We start from the raw sequence: 18,856 nt of genomic DNA, 5'->3' as shown, positions 1-18,856 counted from the left end.
TACTTCCAATCTGCACTGGTCTCCTACCTGTCCAAACTTGTCCATGATAACCATGTTACATTATAACCATTGACTATGATAACCATGAGACTGGACAGTCCACACAGTACAGAATATCCCTATAAAACGATAAACACCTTCCTGAGTTTTTCAGGTACCACTTTTATTGGGTACCTATCCTTACAATTTAGCAAACAAGCTAAATTGTCAAACCAAGAGTGCAGAACAAGCCAGCATGGTGCATTTATGCAGTACTGCTCTTCATCTCATAAGATCAGCCCCTGCTAACTGGGCAAAGAGGCACCTTTTTAACAAGGTGATTCTCTTTATTTAGCAGGGGGAGCGTAAATGGCCCTATCCACCCCCAGCACAGTACTTCCAGTGACTGTTGCTGGTGTCTATCTTATGTTTCTTTTTTTTAATTGTGAGCCCTTTGGGGACTCATAATCCATCTTATTTATTTATTTATTTATTTATTTATTTATTTATTCATTCATTCATTCATTCTATATGTAATCCGCTGCAGAAACTTTTGTTGAAAAGTGGTATATAAATATTTGTTGTTTGTTTTGTTTTGTAAAGATCAAAATAGATTATTGGCTTATTAAGAACTGGAGACAGACTGAACCATTTGAGGACAGGCACCAGTGTTCCCTCTAACAGACATTCGCAGATGTTGTTGACTACAACTCCCAGAATTCTCAGCTGCAATAGTTTTTTCTTGGAGATGATGGGAGTTGTAGTCAACAACATCTGCAAATCCCTGTTAGAGGGAACACTGACATGCACATTTTTAATTAATTAATTAATTAATTTTTACATTTATATCCCGCTCTTCCTCCAAGGAGCCCAGAGCGGTGTACTACATACTTGAGTTTCTCCTCACAACAACCCTGTGAAGTAGGTTAGGCTGAGAGAGAAGTGACTGGCCCAGAGTCACTCAGCATGAACAAACAATTAATGGTGAAGAGCCCATCTCACTTGACATCATTCCCCTAATCACATTAGAGTAGTGTTGATCCTCTTAAGGTATGCCATGCATACTATATCCATACCTATACCTATAATGATGGCAGGAGGGGAGGGTTAGGCAAGCCCATCACTACCAAGATTTGTTTCACTATAAAGCGCTACATGAACCATTATCTCTGGTGAGTATTGTATAAATATGCAAAGTGAAAGTAGCACTTGGAAATGAATTCTTTTTCAAATAAATTAAACACCTGGGCACACTACATGTACTTCTGAAAAATTGTTCTGAAATCTGGATAGTCACTTTGTATAACTAACCCTGTAATATTTGTATGCCTCTCCAAACTTCCGTCTCTGGATGGTCTACAACAACATAAAAACAAGCCAAAACACAAAAGTAAAAACCTTAAAACAATTTAAATTCACAATTAAATTAAAAAGCTTGGGTGAAAAGCTAATTCTTTAATGGCGTTTTAAAAGTTGTCCAAGATGGGGAGTCTCTCATCTCGACAGGGAGTGCATTCCAGAGTGTCGGGGCAGTAACAGAGAAGGCCTGTCTCGGCATAGCCACCAGACGAGCTGGTGGCAGCTGCAGGCGAAACTCTCTGGGTGATTTCAATGAGCAATGGGGCTCATGGAGAAGACGACATTTTATTTATTTTTACATTTATATCCTACTCTTCCTCCAAGGAGCTCGAGGTACAGGGTTATTTTTTTTATCCTCACAACAGCCCTGTGAGGTACAGTAGGTTAGGCTGAGAGATACATGACTGGCCCAGAGTCACCCTGTGAGTTTCATGGCTGAATGCAGATTCAAACTCGGATCTTCCCGGTCCTAGTCCAACACTCTAACCACTATGCTATGGTGGTTCTCAGGGCCAGGGCCTAAGCTGTTCTCATACCCAGGGCCTAAGCTGTTTAGGGATTTATAGGTTACAACCAGCACCTTGTACTTTGCCTGGAAACTTATAGAGCGCATGGCAGTAGTCAAGTCTCGAGGTTACCAGTGTATGTACCACTGTTCTGAGATTGTTCATCTCAAGAAACGGATGCAGCTGGCATATCAGCCAAAGCTGATAAAAGCACCTCTGGCCACCGCCTCAACTTGGGATGTCAGAGAGAGGTGTGAGTTCAGGAGCACTCCCAGATTGTACACTAGTCCATTCTGGGGAAGTGTGACCCCATCCAGAATGGGCAGATCAATAGCAATAGCAATAGCAATAGCACTTACATTTATATACCGCTTTATGGCTGGAAGCTCTCTAAGCGGTTTACAATGATTTAGCATATTGCCCCCCAATATTCTGGGTACTCATTTTACCAACCTCAGAAGGATGGAAGGCTGAGTCAACCTTGAGCCCCTTGGTCAGGATCGAACTTGCAACCTTCTGGTTACAGGGCGGCAGTTTTACCACTGCGCCACCAGGGGCTCCTTTTTGCGCCACCAGGGGCTCCTGCAAAGAAAAGATCAAAATAATCTCCCAACCCCACACAATATGTACCTCCGTCTTATCTGGATTCAGTCTCAGTTTGTTATCCCTCATCCAGCCCATTACCGTCTCCAGGCAGGCATTTAGGGAGGTTATGCCTTCTCCTGATGATGCTGACATGGAGAAATAGGTTTGGGTGTCATCAGTGTACTGATAACTGATAACACCCTGCACTGAATGCTTTTGCCTTACAGAGGAGGTGGTGTCTAGGAAAACTTCTGCCACTGTGGAGTCCTTTAGCATGATCTCCCGCTCAGTGAATATCCCTCCAGGAGAGAGCATCCCAGAATTTGTAGAGAAACCTCATCCATTGACAGCCCCTGAAGGTAAGCAACATTCATTTATTCTGAACAGAACATCACAAACTCTGAAGTGTTCACTTTAAGTGAAAATAAAGTTTGTGCAGGAGAACCTGATTTTCCCCTCTATAGTCCCCTGCACCCTGTATACCGGCGGTTCCCTAAGAGGGGTTTTCTCCTTCTCTCACAACACTAGAACCAGGGGCCATCCAATGAAATGGAAGGTTGGGAAATTTAGGACAAACGAAAGGAAGTATTTTTTCATATAGTGCATAATTAATCTATGGAATTCTTTGCCTTGGGATGTGGTGATGGCCACCAGCTTGGATGGCTTTAAAAGGGGCTTAGACAAATTGATAGAGGACAGGCCTATTAATGGCCACTAGTCTGGTGGCTGTAGGCCACCTCCTGCTTCAGAGGCATAATGCCTCTCAATACCAGTTGTAGGGGAGTAGCAATAGGAGAAAGGTCATGCTGTCACCTCTTGCCTCTAGGCTCATCAGAGGCATCTGGTGGGCCACTGTGCGAAACAGGATGTTGGACTAGATGGGTCTTGGGCCTGATCCAGCAAGGCTGTTCTTATGTTCTTCAGAAGCAGATTTTCACAGGGCACAAGAAGCTGCAGAGGGCAAGAAAAGTATCACCCCCTTGCTTCTGTTTTGCAGAATAGGTTCTTAGGATACAACCCATTGGCCCTCAACCTCTGCATTGCTACAGGGGCAGAAGAAAGGCTGTGCCCTCACAGAGTGACAGGCAAATAGATGCATTGAAGGCTTTTCTTTGCAGTCTAGCAGAAGGGGAAGCAACTTTTGCTTTGATCCTCTCAGTCCAAAAACCTTTTTCAGTTCCAGGAATATCTCTCTGAGGGTCACACAGCTATTCTCCAACTGCTCTGTGAGGGCGGAACCCATCTTCTGCCCTCGTAGCACTGTGGAAGAAGTGTGAAGCCCAACTTTAAGCCCCAAAGTTGAAATTAGCCACACAAAAATGAAATAAGATTGCTAAAGAGCAGCTGAGTGTGAGAAGGATTTGGTTGAGCAGATCAAATAGTGAACCCAGCACAAAAGAGGTAGACTGGCATCAAAGAGACTGTAACCAGAATTTTATTTGTTATTTCTCACATTAACCTACTACAGGAGACAAAGCTGTATTTCGAGCCAAAGTGAAGGGTAACCCAAAGCCCCATGTAACCTGGAAAAGAGAAAGCGGAATACCAATCAAGGAAGGATCAAAGATGTTTTTTGACAGTATTAATAAGGAGTATGTTCTTAAGGTAAGGCAGATGATGCAGCAAGCTTGCTGAATCTCAGCAGGTCTGGCTCTGATCAGTGCCTGAATAGGAGATCACTTGGCAACCCTAGACTGTATATGCTGCCTATATTCCATTATGGAGGAAATGTGGGATATAAAAGTAATAATCAAAATAAGATTTTAAGGGTTTTATTTATTTATTTATATCTATATCCCACTCTTTCTCCGAGGAGCTCAGAGTGGAGTACATGCTCATTTTTATCCTCACAACAACCCTGTGAGGTAAGTTAGGCTAAGAGATACATGACTGGCCCAGAGTCACCCAGTGAGTTTCATGGTTGATTGGGGATTCAAACTCGGGTCTCCCCAGTCCTGAACTAACACTCCAACCACTACGTTATGCTGGCTCTTTTATGGATGTTTTAAAAAAAATTCTCACTATAGCTTCTTTTTCTCCTCCATGTCATAGTATTTCCTAACAGTTATCTTGAACACAGCAGCTTGCAGTAGTCCTACTCTGGCAATGCCTTCAAATAGCAGTGATTACAGCCACCTCTGTTGCCAATTGCTCCTGAATAGCAGACTCTGGTTTTGACCATTTTTGAATAACTCACTGGACATTTTTGAATAACTCACAATCAATGAGACCTGGTTTTTGTAAGTGCGCGGGGAGAGCGGGCTAAGCCCGCTCTCCCCACGCACGAGCAGGGAGGGAGCCCACACGATTGCTGGCTCTGTGATGGAGCAGGCGGGGCTGGGGAGCTTGGGGGCCATGCGGCCCCCAGAAGCTTCAGTATGCCCTGCACTAGTGCGCAGGGCATACTGGGGGGACCCCTGGAGCCGGGAGCTGCACTGTGGCTACTCACAATCAAATAGCCCAGGTTTGCAGAGCACTCGCTTGCTCGTTTGTGGAGCGCTCGTTTGCGGAGTGCTCGCTTGCTCGCTTGAGGAGCGCTCACACCGCAAACCCAGCCTAAAGAGATGGCTACAGAAGCGGGTGATCCGCTTGTAAGCCTGATTTTTGCCAATCGTGAGAATAGCGCCACTGAATGGAAACATGACACTGTTGTGGGTTGAATATATGCAGGGGTGTCCCATGATATTGTGGCCAGTGGTGGCTGGTCAGTAAGGGCAGTGCCCCCCCCCGCAACAAAAACAAACAAGCTAATAAAGAATCAGACTTACCATCAGCCAGGGAAACCTCCAGAGCAGGGAGCTTCTTCCAGCTCCTCCTCCCCCGCCTGTAACTTTTTGTTTTGGTTTTACTGGTGGGAAGAGCTGCTACTCAAGCTGCTCCAGCCAATCTGATTCCTAGGGACTCCTCCTGGCACTGCCCCCAGGAAGAACTAAAATAATGGGTTAAAATGCACTTCCTGGTTGCTTCAGGGAGTATATTTTTAATACAATTCCGGCTTCTTCCTGGGGGCAGTGCAAGGAGGAGCCTCCTAGGAATCAGATTGGTTGGAGCAGCTTGAATAGCAGCTGTTCCAGCCAGTAAGACCAAAATAGGAAGTTGCAGACAGGGGAGGAGGGGCTGGAGGAAGCTCCCTGCCCTGGAGGGGTTCTCTGGCTACTGGAAAGTCTGGTCTTTTACTAGCTTGTTTGTTTGGTGGGAGGGGGATGCAGTCCCTGCTTTCTCCCTTCAGTTCCTCTTTCTGCCTTTTGCCCTGGCTTTTTTGCTTTCTGCCTTTTCCTCCCACCCCACAAAACATTTCTGTTTTCTACGTTTGTCCCTGCTTTTCTGCTTTCTCTCTCTCTCTCTCTGTTTTCCTCAGTGCCAGCAGGCTTGGGTAAATACCCAAGCCGGTTAGCGAGGAGGAAAGGGGGGGACGGTAAGCTTCTGCCTTGGTGCCCAGGTTCTTTCCTGCCCCCGCACCCTGCTCCAATGCCCACCAGCTGCTACTGACTGTGGCAAGGTGCAAAATGCTGCTTGCCCCATGCCCCTGGTGGGGACCAGATCCTTTCAAAACCAATCATTGCAAGCTTTGAATATAAACGGGGGGCAGGAGGGAGGAAAGGTTGCCAGAAGCTGTCTCTAAAATTAAAGCATTAAAACAATTTAAAATGTAAAAACAATGTTCTTGATGCTTTTACAGGAAGTGTGAGAAGAGGCGCTCCTTGCAGGAGGCCAGTGGCGGCCTGGGTTCAGCCCACCACCACCACCACAGCTCCCCTAGCCCAGCCCCCGTGTCAGATGTCAGCATCTTGATGTCAGATGCAGGGAGCATAGTTTAGCTTGCAAATGGGCCCGTGCGTCCTCATTTGTGAGCAAAATTGGCCAGCACCACGTTTGCAGCATGGCCAGGAGCGGCTCTTCCTCCTTTAAAAGGCAGGGAAAGCGTGGCCCCACATGGCCCCGTTTGCGAGATAAACCACAGCCCCCACGCCTGGTGTCAGGCACAGGGGGCATGGATGGGGCATGAGCTGCGGCTCCTGAAGGGAGGCAGCCTGGGTTCTTTGAACCCATTCCGCAGTGATGGCTCTGCCCCTGTTTCTGCAATAGTGCTGCCAGATGCCCAGTTCTGAGAATTTTCTCCCACTGCATGGTGTCATGGAATGCGACCCAAGGCCTATCTAGTCCAGTATCCTGTTTAACACAGTGGCCCACCAGATGCCTCTGGGAAGCCCACAGGCAAGAGATGAGGGCATGCCTTCCCTCCTGTTGTTGTGCAATTCTATTGTGCATGCCCTCTCTACTGCTGTTGTGGAATACTATTGTTCAGTTCTGAATTTCCCTTTTAAAAAATCATGGTACAACTGCCTGAGCCAACCAAATGATGGGCCTGTCTCTATCAGGAAGCAGTTGCTTTTAGTCAACATAAATTGGGACAAGGTCCCTTTGTGTTTAGTGGGAAAGTTATGCTGGTTGTGCAAAGTCTGCAGGCACCTTTTATTGACCATTTTGGCTGAGTGTTGATGCTTCTTTGCAGTTGGAGAGCCTCACATCAGATGATGCAGATAATTACAAATGTGTTGTTTCCAATGACCATGCTGATATCATCTATACTGTGTCCTTGATTGTAGCTGAAGGTGAGTAGCAAGCATGTACCCAACAAGAGATTGAAAAAGGCATCACATAAGGGGAAAATGTAAGGTACCTGGGGTATCACCAGGCCTGGATTAAAGCATATGGAAATCCTATGATAACCATGTAATTAGACTTGCAGATCTCTGACTATAAGCAGCACATGGTGGTCTGTATTAATTTTCTTATTTTCATTCTTTCACTTTTTTAAAGGTCAAGAAAAGTTGGATTTCAAAAAAATGTTGAAAAAAAGGTGAGATGCATTTCCCCACCAAAGTATACTTAAAGTTAGCACACTTTCTCAAGGAATGATGTTCAGCTCTTCTAAATAGTAGGCTTTTGGACTGATGACAAGGTGAGCAGGAAGCAGGGGCTGCTCTAACAGGAGACTGTTCCAATACACAAGTGATACCATCACAGTGAGGGGTCAAAACACCTTAAGAAGAGCCCTGCTGGATCAGACCAAAGGTTCATCCAGTCCAACATCCATTTTCCACAGTAGTCTAAACCAATGCCTCTGAGAAGCCCACAGGTAGACAAATAGCCCTCTCCCAAGGTTAATGTGGGATGCAAATAATGAAAGGATTATTTAGTTATTAAAAAAATGTTTATCCCACCTCTCCAACCTTCCAAAGTAACTAACAAAATTGTATTAACATCTAGGAATTTTAAATTGTATTAAAATCTAGGGATGATCACTGATTCGAAGCTCAACCTGGGCACCTTTAAAAGTGAGGATAGTAGGTCCATACCTGCTCTTTCACCGCTCACTGCAGCTTCCTGGTGTTGTGGCAGCATACTCCCCAACACCCCTCTTGTGGCACTGGTGCTGCAGTAGCACACACATGGCCTCTGTGCATGTGCAGCAGCTAGCATGACTTGTCCCCTTACCTAAGGAGGGTCTGCCCTGGTTGCATATGAATGGTAGACTAGAAGTGTGAGCACTGGAAGATCTTCCCCTCAGGGGATGGAGTTGCCCTGGGAAGAGCAGAGAAGGTTTCATGTTCCCTCCTTGGTTTCATGTTCCCTCCTTGGCTGAGAGAGATTCCTGCCTGCAACCTTGGAGAAGCCGCTGCCTGTCTGTGAAGACAATACTGAGCTAGAAAGACCAATGGTCTGACTCAGTATATGGCAGCTTCCTAAGTTCCTAACATGGTTAATTAAATTCACAATTATTAAAATCACAACCTGGAGCTGGCCCGGCTATTTCATTTGCCAAATCCCTACAAGAAAAGGTCATTTATTTTTTTAAAATATGTAAATATTTAAATTCCAGGTTTCAAAGGGACCTTAGCAAACTGTCTTTTGTGGGCCCGTCCTAGCTAGTAGGCCTCAAGTGGAGAATCACTCCGCTATTTATTTATTTTATTTATTTAAAACATTTATACCCTGCCCCGCCAGTACGTTACTGCTTGGGGCGGCTCACAACATTACATCCACCTTAGACAGGGGGAAAGAATTTGTGGGGAGCACCATTTGGGAGCATATTCCAGCCAGCGTCACATTCACAGCGAGGCCAGGAACGCTCTCCTTGCCTTTAAAAGGTGAACGCAGTGTTGGCCGGTATTTGCTCTCAAACGGGGAATGCTACGCAGCCCTGTTTGTGAGCGAAGCCACAGCCCCTGCGTCTGATGTCAGATGCAGGGGACGTGGCCGGTGGGGTGGGGTGGTCACTGGCGGGAGGAACACGAGCCACTGGCTGGCTTCCTCCACCACTGCAACAGCTGATTAAACAACAGTTTAAAAAACCAATTGTGAACTGCACTGAAATAAAGATTAAATCCAGCAGCAGCGAAACATACTCAAGGGGCTGCATACTTATTAAAAGTCTATGTAAATATGAATGGGTGGTTTGGACAATACTTTCCCAAAGGATCTGCCATGAGTGTGCTTGTCCTCATGTCTTTCAGAGATGTCCTCCTGACATCCTTCCAGCACATTCCTTTATTACATGAGGGGGCTGTTCATCCTCATGGCCCCTTGACACGTGCTCTAGATACTTGTTTAAACAAGTATCTAGAGCTCAGGAGCCATTTCAATTAACAACCCCACAGACAATAAAGGGATGTACCAGGAGAGTGTTGGGATGTCTGTGGAAGACGAGAGGATAGGCTCACTCTTGGCAGATCCCCTTCCCAACTGTGTGCTGGGGATTGTATTGTACAAACCTGCTCAAAAACCATCCCCAGCACAGTACCTCCAATGATTGTTGCTGGTGTCTATCTTATGTTTCTTTTTAGATTGTGAGCCTTTGGGGACAGGGTTCCATCTTATTTATTTATTATTTCTCTGTGTAAACAGCCCTGAGCCATTTTTGGAAGGGCGGTATAGAAATTGAATTAACAACAACAACAGCAGCAGTGAAATATCAATCAAGGATATGAGGAGAAAGCCTGCCTCAGTTGTTATCACTGCTTCATAGAGCCCCCAAACCCACCTGCCTGGAAATAGGCTGTAGTCCATTCACACAGATCAGTGCATTCTCTGATGAAAGGAAGAGATGGGTGGAGAAACATGTCCATGGCTAGAGAGCTACAGGAGAACAGTTTAGGAAAGGCTTGTCTTCAGACTTCCAAACTGGTTTAATTAACATGGTCTCCCTTGAAAAGCCTTGGGGGCTGCCATTTTGTGAGGATGTTTCCTTTGTCAGAATTCTCCTCAGTACAGTATGCAAAATGACAGCCATGTGATCTCATGTGTGCTCAGAGGGCCTCCGGCTCCAAAGAAAAAAGAAAAGGTGATTGATGAGAAAGAAATGCTGCAGATCCTCTCCAAGGTACCCAAGAAGGACTTTGAGAAAGTCTGTATGGAATATGGCTTCACAGATTTCCGAGGGCTTCTAAAAAAGTTGAAGGAGATGAAGAAAAAAGTAGAAGTTGAGGTTCGTGCGCCACCTGACTTTAAAATGCTGAGACGACATGCATTTCTGTTCCATAAAAATGCTTAATTGCACTGTAGTAATGTATTCCGTATTGTCATAACCCAGTAATGCTGTTATCTATAGTATGATCTCTGCATATTTATAGTGTTAACTATGGGGCTGTACAAAGATCAGGCTTCAAAACATCAAAGCTGAATCATCTGCAAGTTCCTTTGGGCTCACAGGAAGGAGGCAGCTCCCGCTCTTGTGCACAGCACTGGGGAGGGCTATTAAAGAGATTCAGAGCTGTGGGGAAGGCAAGTGACCTATTGGAAGGCTTTTGGCTAGGTGCACACGGAGTGCTGGGAAATTTATTTATGTATTGTATTTCTATACCACCAGATATTAGAAATACAAATTAAAACATAAGGTCATTCCCCAGTGCTTTTCCCATAGAGCTCTTTGAAGAAAACTCTGGGAAGGGTTACATTTCCTCATGAGCCTTTCTGCACACTTTCCAAGGGACTTCCTGCCACTCCAAATCCCTTTAATGGCCCTCCCCAGTGCTGCACAGAAAACTGCAGAGGACCGCTCTGCATGGAGGTAATTACTGGTAGCCACTACCTCCCTGCAGGGCTGAAGTGATGTGGAAATGATTAGACTTTGATGCTTTGAAGACAAATTTTTGCCCAACTCTAGTTATTTATATACTGTATTAAGATGAATGGGATTAATTGAATCAGAGACTGGGGTGAATGTTCCAAAATTAAGGACCTACGCAAAAGCCTAGCTATAAAGAACAGTCATATTCAAAGACTAACTGTGTTAGTCCATTGGAGCAATAATTAAAGAATTCAGAGGCCCTTTAAACATGACAACTTTATTATGGCATAAGTCATCGTACAAAAATCCCCACCAAAATAAATATGTTATGCATGAAAATTCTGCATGACTCCTTATTGTTGTGCTCTCTCTCTCTCTCTCTCTCTCTCTCTCTCTCTCTCTCTCTCTCTCTCACACACACACACACACACACCCCAAATCAAAGTTCAGTTAGCGTCTTAGCCATAAAAACACATAACAGTTATATAGAACAAATAGTACTGAAAATAAAGTAAAACAATGTTGTAAGGATGCAACCAGTACAAAGTATCAGTAACCAAATCTACAAATCAAAAGTGGACTTCAAGGGAGATAAAAATAAGGCTGAAGTGTGGGGAATGATCCATCATTTTGATTGATTCTAAATCAATTGATATATTACAGGCTGTAAAGATTCTGAAACCTCTGGAGGATGTTTCTGCTAAGGTGGACACTACAGCAATATTTGACACTATTCTGGAACTCAAGGACCCCAATATGAAGATGATATGGTCCAAGGTAGCCTTCTGTACTCATTCTGGTGTATGAGGTTTCAGAGTAATGAGCGTAAGGGGTTGCTCACATAGATTTGCCTCAAAAACCACAGTGTTGGCTAAGTACTACTGCAAACTAATTAAATTCAGTGCAGTACATTTGGTGTTCTAAGAGGGTAAACGGCAGTTTAGTTGCACTGTGTAATGCATGTAAAATAAAAAGTGCTATCTCACTGAGCAGCATCCAAGCTAACATTACCTTTGCCATAGAATGTGGTCTGTGCACAGCAATTTTCCCCAATCCCCTTTCACTCTTCTGCCTCTTATGCATGTCCCAGAGGGCCCCCCCACAACATGTTTTTGGGGGCCATCAGGGGTGAGGGCAGCACTGGTCTGGATGCTGCTCACCGTTGCTGTTGCTATTTTGATACATCACTGCAATATACAATAGAAAGAGCTTTTATGTCAGCTCTGATGATGTGTATGCATATGGAAACCATCTTTTAGACAATTCTCTTTTCATTTTGCATGACATGTATATACAACTGTTTACTTTAGGCCTTTTCAGGCATGAAAAAATAATGGATTTTGTATACCAGGTATAGTACCCATGGGAGTACACCTCCAGCAAGCCCTGCTCCATAACCACCACCCTCTCATTCTCCGTGCATATACCTTTTTGTCTACAGAAACATACACACTGCATTTAGGAAGAAAGCCTCCACCTCTTGGGTATTCTCACCTTCTCTGCAAACAAAAATTGTTTATAAGAATATGACGAATATATCTATATACCTAATATATCTACAGATAGATAGATAGGAATAAAATGGCTCCCTGTCCCCAAAGGGCTCACAATCTGAAAAAGAAACATAAGATAGACACCAGCAACAGCCATTGGAGAAATGCTGTGCTGGGGTTGGATAGGGCCAGTTGCTCTCCCCCTGCTTAATAAAGAGGATTACCACTTTGAAAAGGTGCCTCTTGCTCAGTTAGCAGGAGACTGTGGAAAGCGGTGGCAGGAGGCAGTTAAAGAGAGCACTGATGCAGGAGCAGGCAGGGCTTTCCATCATGCTCCACTTGGTGCTGTAATCATGTATACCATTCACAGTTACAGAACTCCTCAAAAAGGCTTCGGTTTTGCAGAAATGTCACACAGGTATCCATATTCTCCCTTTCCAGGACGGTGAACCTTTGCGTCTTCAGTATTCCCTTGGGAAATATGACACAAAACAAATGGGCACTAAGTTTATGCTTCACATCACCAATGTGACTCACAGTGACATGGGCGTATACTCTGTCCTAGTAGGTGATAAGACACTATCAGCAAGACTGCGTGTAATAGGTAAATTTTGATTTTTAATTGCATATGAGAAATAAAAAATGAAACAGGCAGCCATACTGTTGTGAACCAAGCCTGATTTGTATACCAAATATGCTCCGGAGCTAGCATATGAAATTAGTCTTGTTTCATCAGTGTCACAAAGTGACCAGTTCTTTTATACAGTGACCATGTATAGTCTGGACATGAAGGTAGAAAGAAGACCCAAAACACTCCTAAATTATTCAATGGGCTTTATTGAGTATAAAAGAATAACAGCATCAATCTAACTGAGCAGAAAACAAAACAATCAATCAGTACTACTAACAATATTTCAATCACAGCTAGCAACAACATTAACCCAGTGTTCCTAACTATTGTTTGTGTGTATTAAATCTTCCTAAAGCCTAACATAATTCAAATAGAGATGGGGGTGGGAGAGGAGGCAAGGAAGGTACAAGAGTGGCATGGTTGGCATCAAGAGTTAGTAGGGGGAAGAAGGAGGGGAAGAAGGGGGAAGGAAAGAGGGATCCAAGGCTTGTGGAAGCAGCATATTACCAGGGTCAGAAGCTTGAGAGCGGTGAGGCTTCAACAGAAGAAGAAACTGGAGATGGAGAGCAGGAGCTTGGGAACGATGCAAGCTTCAAGCAGTCAAGCAGGCTGGTGGTAGTTTTCTCAGAGCGAGGCAGAGAGCAAGAGCACCATGGCTGGGTAGTCTTTACTGCTTACTGCGCAGCAGAAGTCACAGACAGTTCTTGTCCATGGAAAGAGTTCCTGTTTTTAGCCCCGCGACTTTAGCAGCAAACTCTGGGATGGCTCTTGAGCACAGATCCGCTGGTTAGGCAAAGTTTGCTGCCTCTTTATTCGGTGAGCTCCATTGTTGCTTCTTCATTTGAAGTCCATTCCTGTTATCCTCTGGATATTGTCTTTTAATTATCAAAATTAGCTTAGGATATTTGGTCAGTTCAGGATCTGAGTTCCATCTCCTGTTAGCAGAGTATTGTTCTATTGTCATTTCCGAAGCAAATTTGCCTCTCTTGGTCCCAAGAATGTTAAAAGTCAGAGGAGTTAGTGAAAAAATCAGATCTATTTGTGTGAGACAGCAATTAACTATCTAGTGTGTAATTATAACAAAAGAATGTTTAAAGTAACAGCAAAAGGGGTGCATGGTTTGAGGCAAGTTAATCAATACATTTGACTAACGCAGAAGCATCCTGTCAGTGGAGGTAGGGGATTACTTAAAAGCATGTTAATTTAACTCTAGGATACATGTGAGACCAGTAATCAAGCCTGACCCATTGTGTCTCTTGTGAGTTTCACAAACACTGATAAACAATGCCAGATTGCCCCTTTCTTTACAAATCCATTACCCAAGGCAGTCATGAGATCTGGGTATCGTGTACTGGTTAGTTCATCTGAATTCAGGCATTAATTGATTCCTTAATAAAATGGAATCAGACACAGGCCTGGGTTCCATATAATTCTGGGTTGGTAACTCTGGGTCCAATGCTGTAGTCAGAGTGGCCACAACAATACCCTCAACTTGTATAACTCATAATAGTTTTGATTACTTCCGCAGAGCTACACTGAGGTACACAAGTTTAGGATAGGCCCTTACTGAAGAAGCATCACAGTTTTAAAGGACAAATATAGACAGTGAAGATTATTATCTGTCTTCTGTTTTAACAGATGAGCCTCTAAAGTTTTTGGCAGATCTAAAACCTTTGAAAATAACTGAGAGGCAGACTGCTGTGTTTGAGATCCGTCTTTCTAAGAAGGTGCCCAACTTTGCCTGGAAGTTCAATGGGAAAGAGCTAAAGCGAGATGAAAAGTATGAGATCATCACATCAGAAGATGGATTAACACATACATTGAAAATTAAAGATGTTCGCCCAAGCGACGTGGGTGATGTTAGTTTTGAAACTGGAGATCTAATTACAAAGGCTGAACTTCTCATTCAGCGTAAGTGAACATAAGAACCTAAGAACAGCCCTGTTGGATCAGGCCCAAAGCCCATCTAGTCCAGCATCCTGTTTCGCACAGTGGCCCATCAGATGCCACTAGGAAGCCCACAAGCAGGAGCTGAGGGCATGCCCTTTCTCCTGTTATTACTCCCCTGCAACTGGTATTCAGAGGCATCTTGCCTCTGAGGCTGGAGGTGGATTATAGCCCTCAGATTAGTAGCCGTTGATAGACCTCTCCTCCATGAAGTTATCCAAACCCCTCTTAAAGCCATCCAGGTTGTTGGCTGTCACCACATCTTGTGGCAGAGCATTCCACAAGTTGATTTTGTGTTGTGTGAAAAAATACTTCCGTTCGTTGGTCCTAAATTTCCTGGCAATCAATTTCATGGGATGATCCCTGGTTCTAGTGTTATGTCAGAGGGAGAAAGTGATGCTGAGATTGTCCATTTTCTATCACTTGCATTACTCAAAGCGAGGAATTTGAACCAGTGCTTGTGCATAATATTTTGGTTCCTGGGGAAAAATAGTTCTGTTTCCTTATTCCTTATTATTATTATTGTTATGTCCTGCTCATTCCTGTTTTCGTATTACCCTTACTAATGAAGTTCAGTTAATCTAGATCTGATTCAAAGTGGAAAAGCAAGTACCAAAGGAGACTTTGCTATGTAAGAGAAGAATATCCTGTTAATTGTTCTCTTTCGTTGATCAACATAAGAGGAAAACAAAGGAAAATGGGGGCAAGGAAGTCAACTAAGGAAGTGGTTTGGACCACTCAGTTTTGATTTATCTCAAAAGACAGTAGAATGATTACCGTGCATGTTATTTTATTTGCTTTATTTATTAAAAACATATACCCCTTTCCTTACATATACAACTCAAAGTGTCTTTATAATAAAACAAAACAATCCTTAAAAAGTATATGATATTATATGGCTCTAATGCACACTGAAAGATCTTCCAGGAGTTATTTTACCAATATTTCACTTATTTTATAGCATCACCATAGAATATAGTGGAATTGTTTTGGTTTGGTGAAAGAGTTATCTTAAACACTTGATCCACATGGATCCAGTGGCTTAATTCTTCCTGTGGCCCTTAGAGAGACTCCAGAATTCTTTATAGCAATTAATATGGGATTTCAAAGAGAATCTGAACTGATATTATGGGAAAGCTACAGCATTTTAAGATGCTGCAAGCAATTTAAGAGCAGACCCACATTTTATGCAGTAAATATGTTGGTTGGTTGCATGTGTATTTGTGTTTCCTGCAGCAAACATGTGGCTGACATACACATGTGTAGTACACACATCTTTAAACACCTGAGTACATGTATCTGGGGACCCTGATTGGGCTAGGCTCCCCAATTATGTGTACTTCAGTATTTAAAGATATGTCTGTGCACATGTGTATGTCTTCCACTCTTTGCATGGTTTCTGTAGGAAACAGCGGTGTAGCAGCCATGTTCCTTCTAGGGATGTGCACAAAACCTTCAGCTTGTGACACTCCCCTAGCATGGGGGGAGTTTCACATCCCTTTACAATGAGGGGATTCCATTTCCCCTTTTAACACGGAGGAGTGCAAGTCCATACCAGCTGCTCCGATGCTCGCCGCCATTTCCTTAAGTGTAATGCTCCCCTCAGTTATCAATGTGCACCAGCAGCGCTCTTCCTCAGCTGCCCCCGCACGATGCTGGCACGCACATGACCACCGCAGTTGTTTTAAAGAGATATGGCATGATGTGGCATGGCCTGAGCCATTTTGGAAGGCGGTATATAAATGAATGAATGAATGAATAAATAAATAAATAAATTGGATTCCGAAATCACATTTCATGCACATCCCTAGTTCCTGCCACAAAAAGGTTTGCTCTGTAACATGTGGAGCTGCCCTAAGATGTCTCTTTCAGTGGAATATTAGTTTAAAAGTATAGCTGTGAAATGCTGGGTGATATCATTGGATTGTAAGTACTCTACCATTATAAATATGAGCATTTTAAAGACTGCAAATAAATTTAAATTTAAAGAGTTGTTCTCTTTTTCCAATGAGAATGTTACTTCAATCATCATCATCCACCAACTACAAGCCTGGGTTATCTCTCCCTTTCCATATCAGCTGCACATCAATTTGTGGTTGCTAAGCTACCAGGCTGCTCATTGGCCTTGGCTTTCAAAGGCTGTTTGGCTGTACAGAGTTTACAGCAAGCAATCTCTGTCTCCTCTGCTTTTTCAAGGAACTCCAATTAAGTTCATCAGAAATTTAAAGAATGTCCGAGTCAAGGAGAAGGGCAAAGCTTGCCTGGAATGTGAACTGACCTCAAAAGATGTTACCTTGAAATGGCTGAAGAATGGAAAGGTGATTGAGAGATCTAAAAAATATACCATGACCCATGAAGGGAAAGTAGCAGAACTGATCATAGATGATGCTGAATTCGGTGATTCAGGAGAATACATGGTGGTTGCCATGCAAGAAAATGACCCCACGGAGTACTACAGCAATGCTAATGTAACTGTGGAAGGTAAGGTAAAAAGTGTCAGTAGAATGAGCAGAAGGTCTCTGTTTCTAAGTGATGGGGGTGGGGGGATGTCAGAGAAGGAAGAGATGGCATCATCAGGCTTTTATTTGCAAGCCATTAATGGCCAGAGGTGCACCTAGGTAATTTTGGAACTTGGACCTAAAAGCCTTTGGAGCCTCCCCACCACCTTGCAAGTTAAGCAGCATCCCCCTACACACACGCACGCGCACACACACACACCGTGACACATGCAATATTTTTAACAAGTGGGTTCTTGAGGTCACACACAGCAACTGAACTCACAAGAATGTAAGAATATAAAACAGGTGTATTTATGCAAGTATCCATTAGCAGAAACATTTCAACAGGTGGCACGGTGACCACACCACCTGGGACAGACTGAAGAGAATTTGGAGGTCCCCAGGAGGTGTGGAGGCCCTGGACTTCCACCCGGAAGTCCAGGGGTAAGAGCACCTCTGCTAATGGCTTTCTTTTTATACACCTCAACTTTTTTTTTCTGTTTGTAAAGCAAAATTGAAATGTCTGTGTCAATTGCCAAGGGCAACACTAGAAATAAAATACATCGATTGAACATGATGCTTTCTTCCCCACCCCACCCCCTTTAAATTAAGTCTTTTATTCTTTTAGATAAAATAGAGGTTGGGTGTTGGGGTGACAGTCAAGAAACCAATGTTCATGCAATCTTGCAATAGTTATTAGCCCATCTGCCCACATATACAACTCTAAAGTACCAGTAAGTCCCATTAGTTTTGACTGAGTCACATTTCAGGTATTCATACTTAGGATTGCAGCCTTGCTATGATATCTTTACATTTAAAAGTTTATGAGTTATCAACAAGTCCAGCAATGGGAGTGGGCAAGTGTCGAGTGAGGTCCTTATCTGGGGAGTGGTCGCTTGTCCCCATCCCCCTCTGTCACCAACTATTTATCTAACTGAGGATGTTTCCCTTCCAGAGAGATTTGCTACAGTAAAAAGTGGCCTGTCAGATGTTCAAGGCCCAACAGGGTCTCCAGCAGAGCTCTGCGTTGTCCTGAATGATGAGAGGGTGGAAGGCGTTTGGCTGAAAGATGGTAAAGAGGTAAGGAATGGTGCCACGAGGGGAACCTGCCTAGATATGTATGAAACCCTTTGATTAATGGATGCCAGCTGTTGTAGAGTCAGTATGTGAAAGAAACATTATCAACCATGTTAGAATTAAAATAGGAATTGGCTTCTCACAGGAAGGTGAGAATGGGTTGTGTGTGGAGGAGGCCAACCAAGTTGAATCATGACATGCAGTAATGACTTCAGATTTTTACCTCAGACTGTGAAGAGCCTCTGTTTGTCTTCGCCTCTCTCTCTCTCTCTCTCTCTCTCTCTCTCTCTCTCTCACACACACACACACACACACACAATATCCCTCCCCCCCCCGCGTTAACAGATCTTGTTCATCTTGTTTCCTCTTCTAATTCACACAACGGCAGACTCCTTCTCCTGAAGGGGCTATTTAATCCCTCACAACCCCTCTCTTCGTAGACCCCTGCCCACTATATATGCCCACTATATATAGATTCCTCCCCTCTACAATCAAGAACATTTTCCGACCACTAACAGTTGCATTCCAACTGACCTTAACCAACACAGGCTCCTCCTCCCTATCTGCATATGGAATCCCTACTACCCAATCAGGTGCTTTTGCTCACAAACTCTCATGAGAGCTGCCACACATGGGATTAGCCACGGGTATGCCTTAGAGCAGTGTTTCTCAACGTTTTTGGAGCCATGGACCGGTACAGTCTTTGTGCA

The 18,856-nt window shown here is 43.8% G+C and overlaps 1 protein-coding gene across 4 annotated transcripts in view; it reads left to right on the top strand.

The window, feature by feature from the left end:
* Positions 1-2,677: 2,677 nt before the first annotated feature.
* IGSF22 (immunoglobulin superfamily member 22) overlaps positions 2,678-18,856 on the top strand; it is a 57,007-nt gene continuing 40,828 nt past the window's right edge. Inside the window, exons 1-10 of one of the 4 annotated variants that reach the window (XM_053267607.1) lie at positions 2,678-2,788; positions 3,898-4,034; positions 6,943-7,042; positions 7,251-7,290; positions 9,744-9,918; positions 11,164-11,277; positions 12,435-12,597; positions 14,263-14,535; positions 16,768-17,052; positions 18,025-18,149. In XM_053267607.1, the coding sequence (XP_053123582.1) occupies positions 2,704-2,788; positions 3,898-4,034; positions 6,943-7,042; positions 7,251-7,290; positions 9,744-9,918; positions 11,164-11,277; positions 12,435-12,597; positions 14,263-14,535; positions 16,768-17,052; positions 18,025-18,149 (1,497 nt within the window). In that variant the 5' untranslated portion in view covers positions 2,678-2,703. Of the gene's footprint in view, positions 2,789-3,897; positions 4,035-5,366; positions 5,507-5,535; positions 5,845-6,942; positions 7,043-7,250; positions 7,291-7,369; positions 7,393-9,743; positions 9,919-11,163; positions 11,278-12,434; positions 12,598-14,262; positions 14,536-16,767; positions 17,053-18,024; positions 18,150-18,856 lie in introns of those variants that run through there. The other 3 variants (XM_053267623.1, XM_053267616.1, XM_053267630.1) reach the window with 3 other exon arrangements.

Source organism: Hemicordylus capensis, chromosome 1 (genome assembly GCF_027244095.1).
Source record: "Hemicordylus capensis ecotype Gifberg chromosome 1, rHemCap1.1.pri, whole genome shotgun sequence".
Taxonomy (NCBI): Eukaryota; Metazoa; Chordata; class Lepidosauria; order Squamata; family Cordylidae; genus Hemicordylus; species Hemicordylus capensis.
This window is presented reverse-complemented; position numbering and strand designations above follow the sequence as displayed.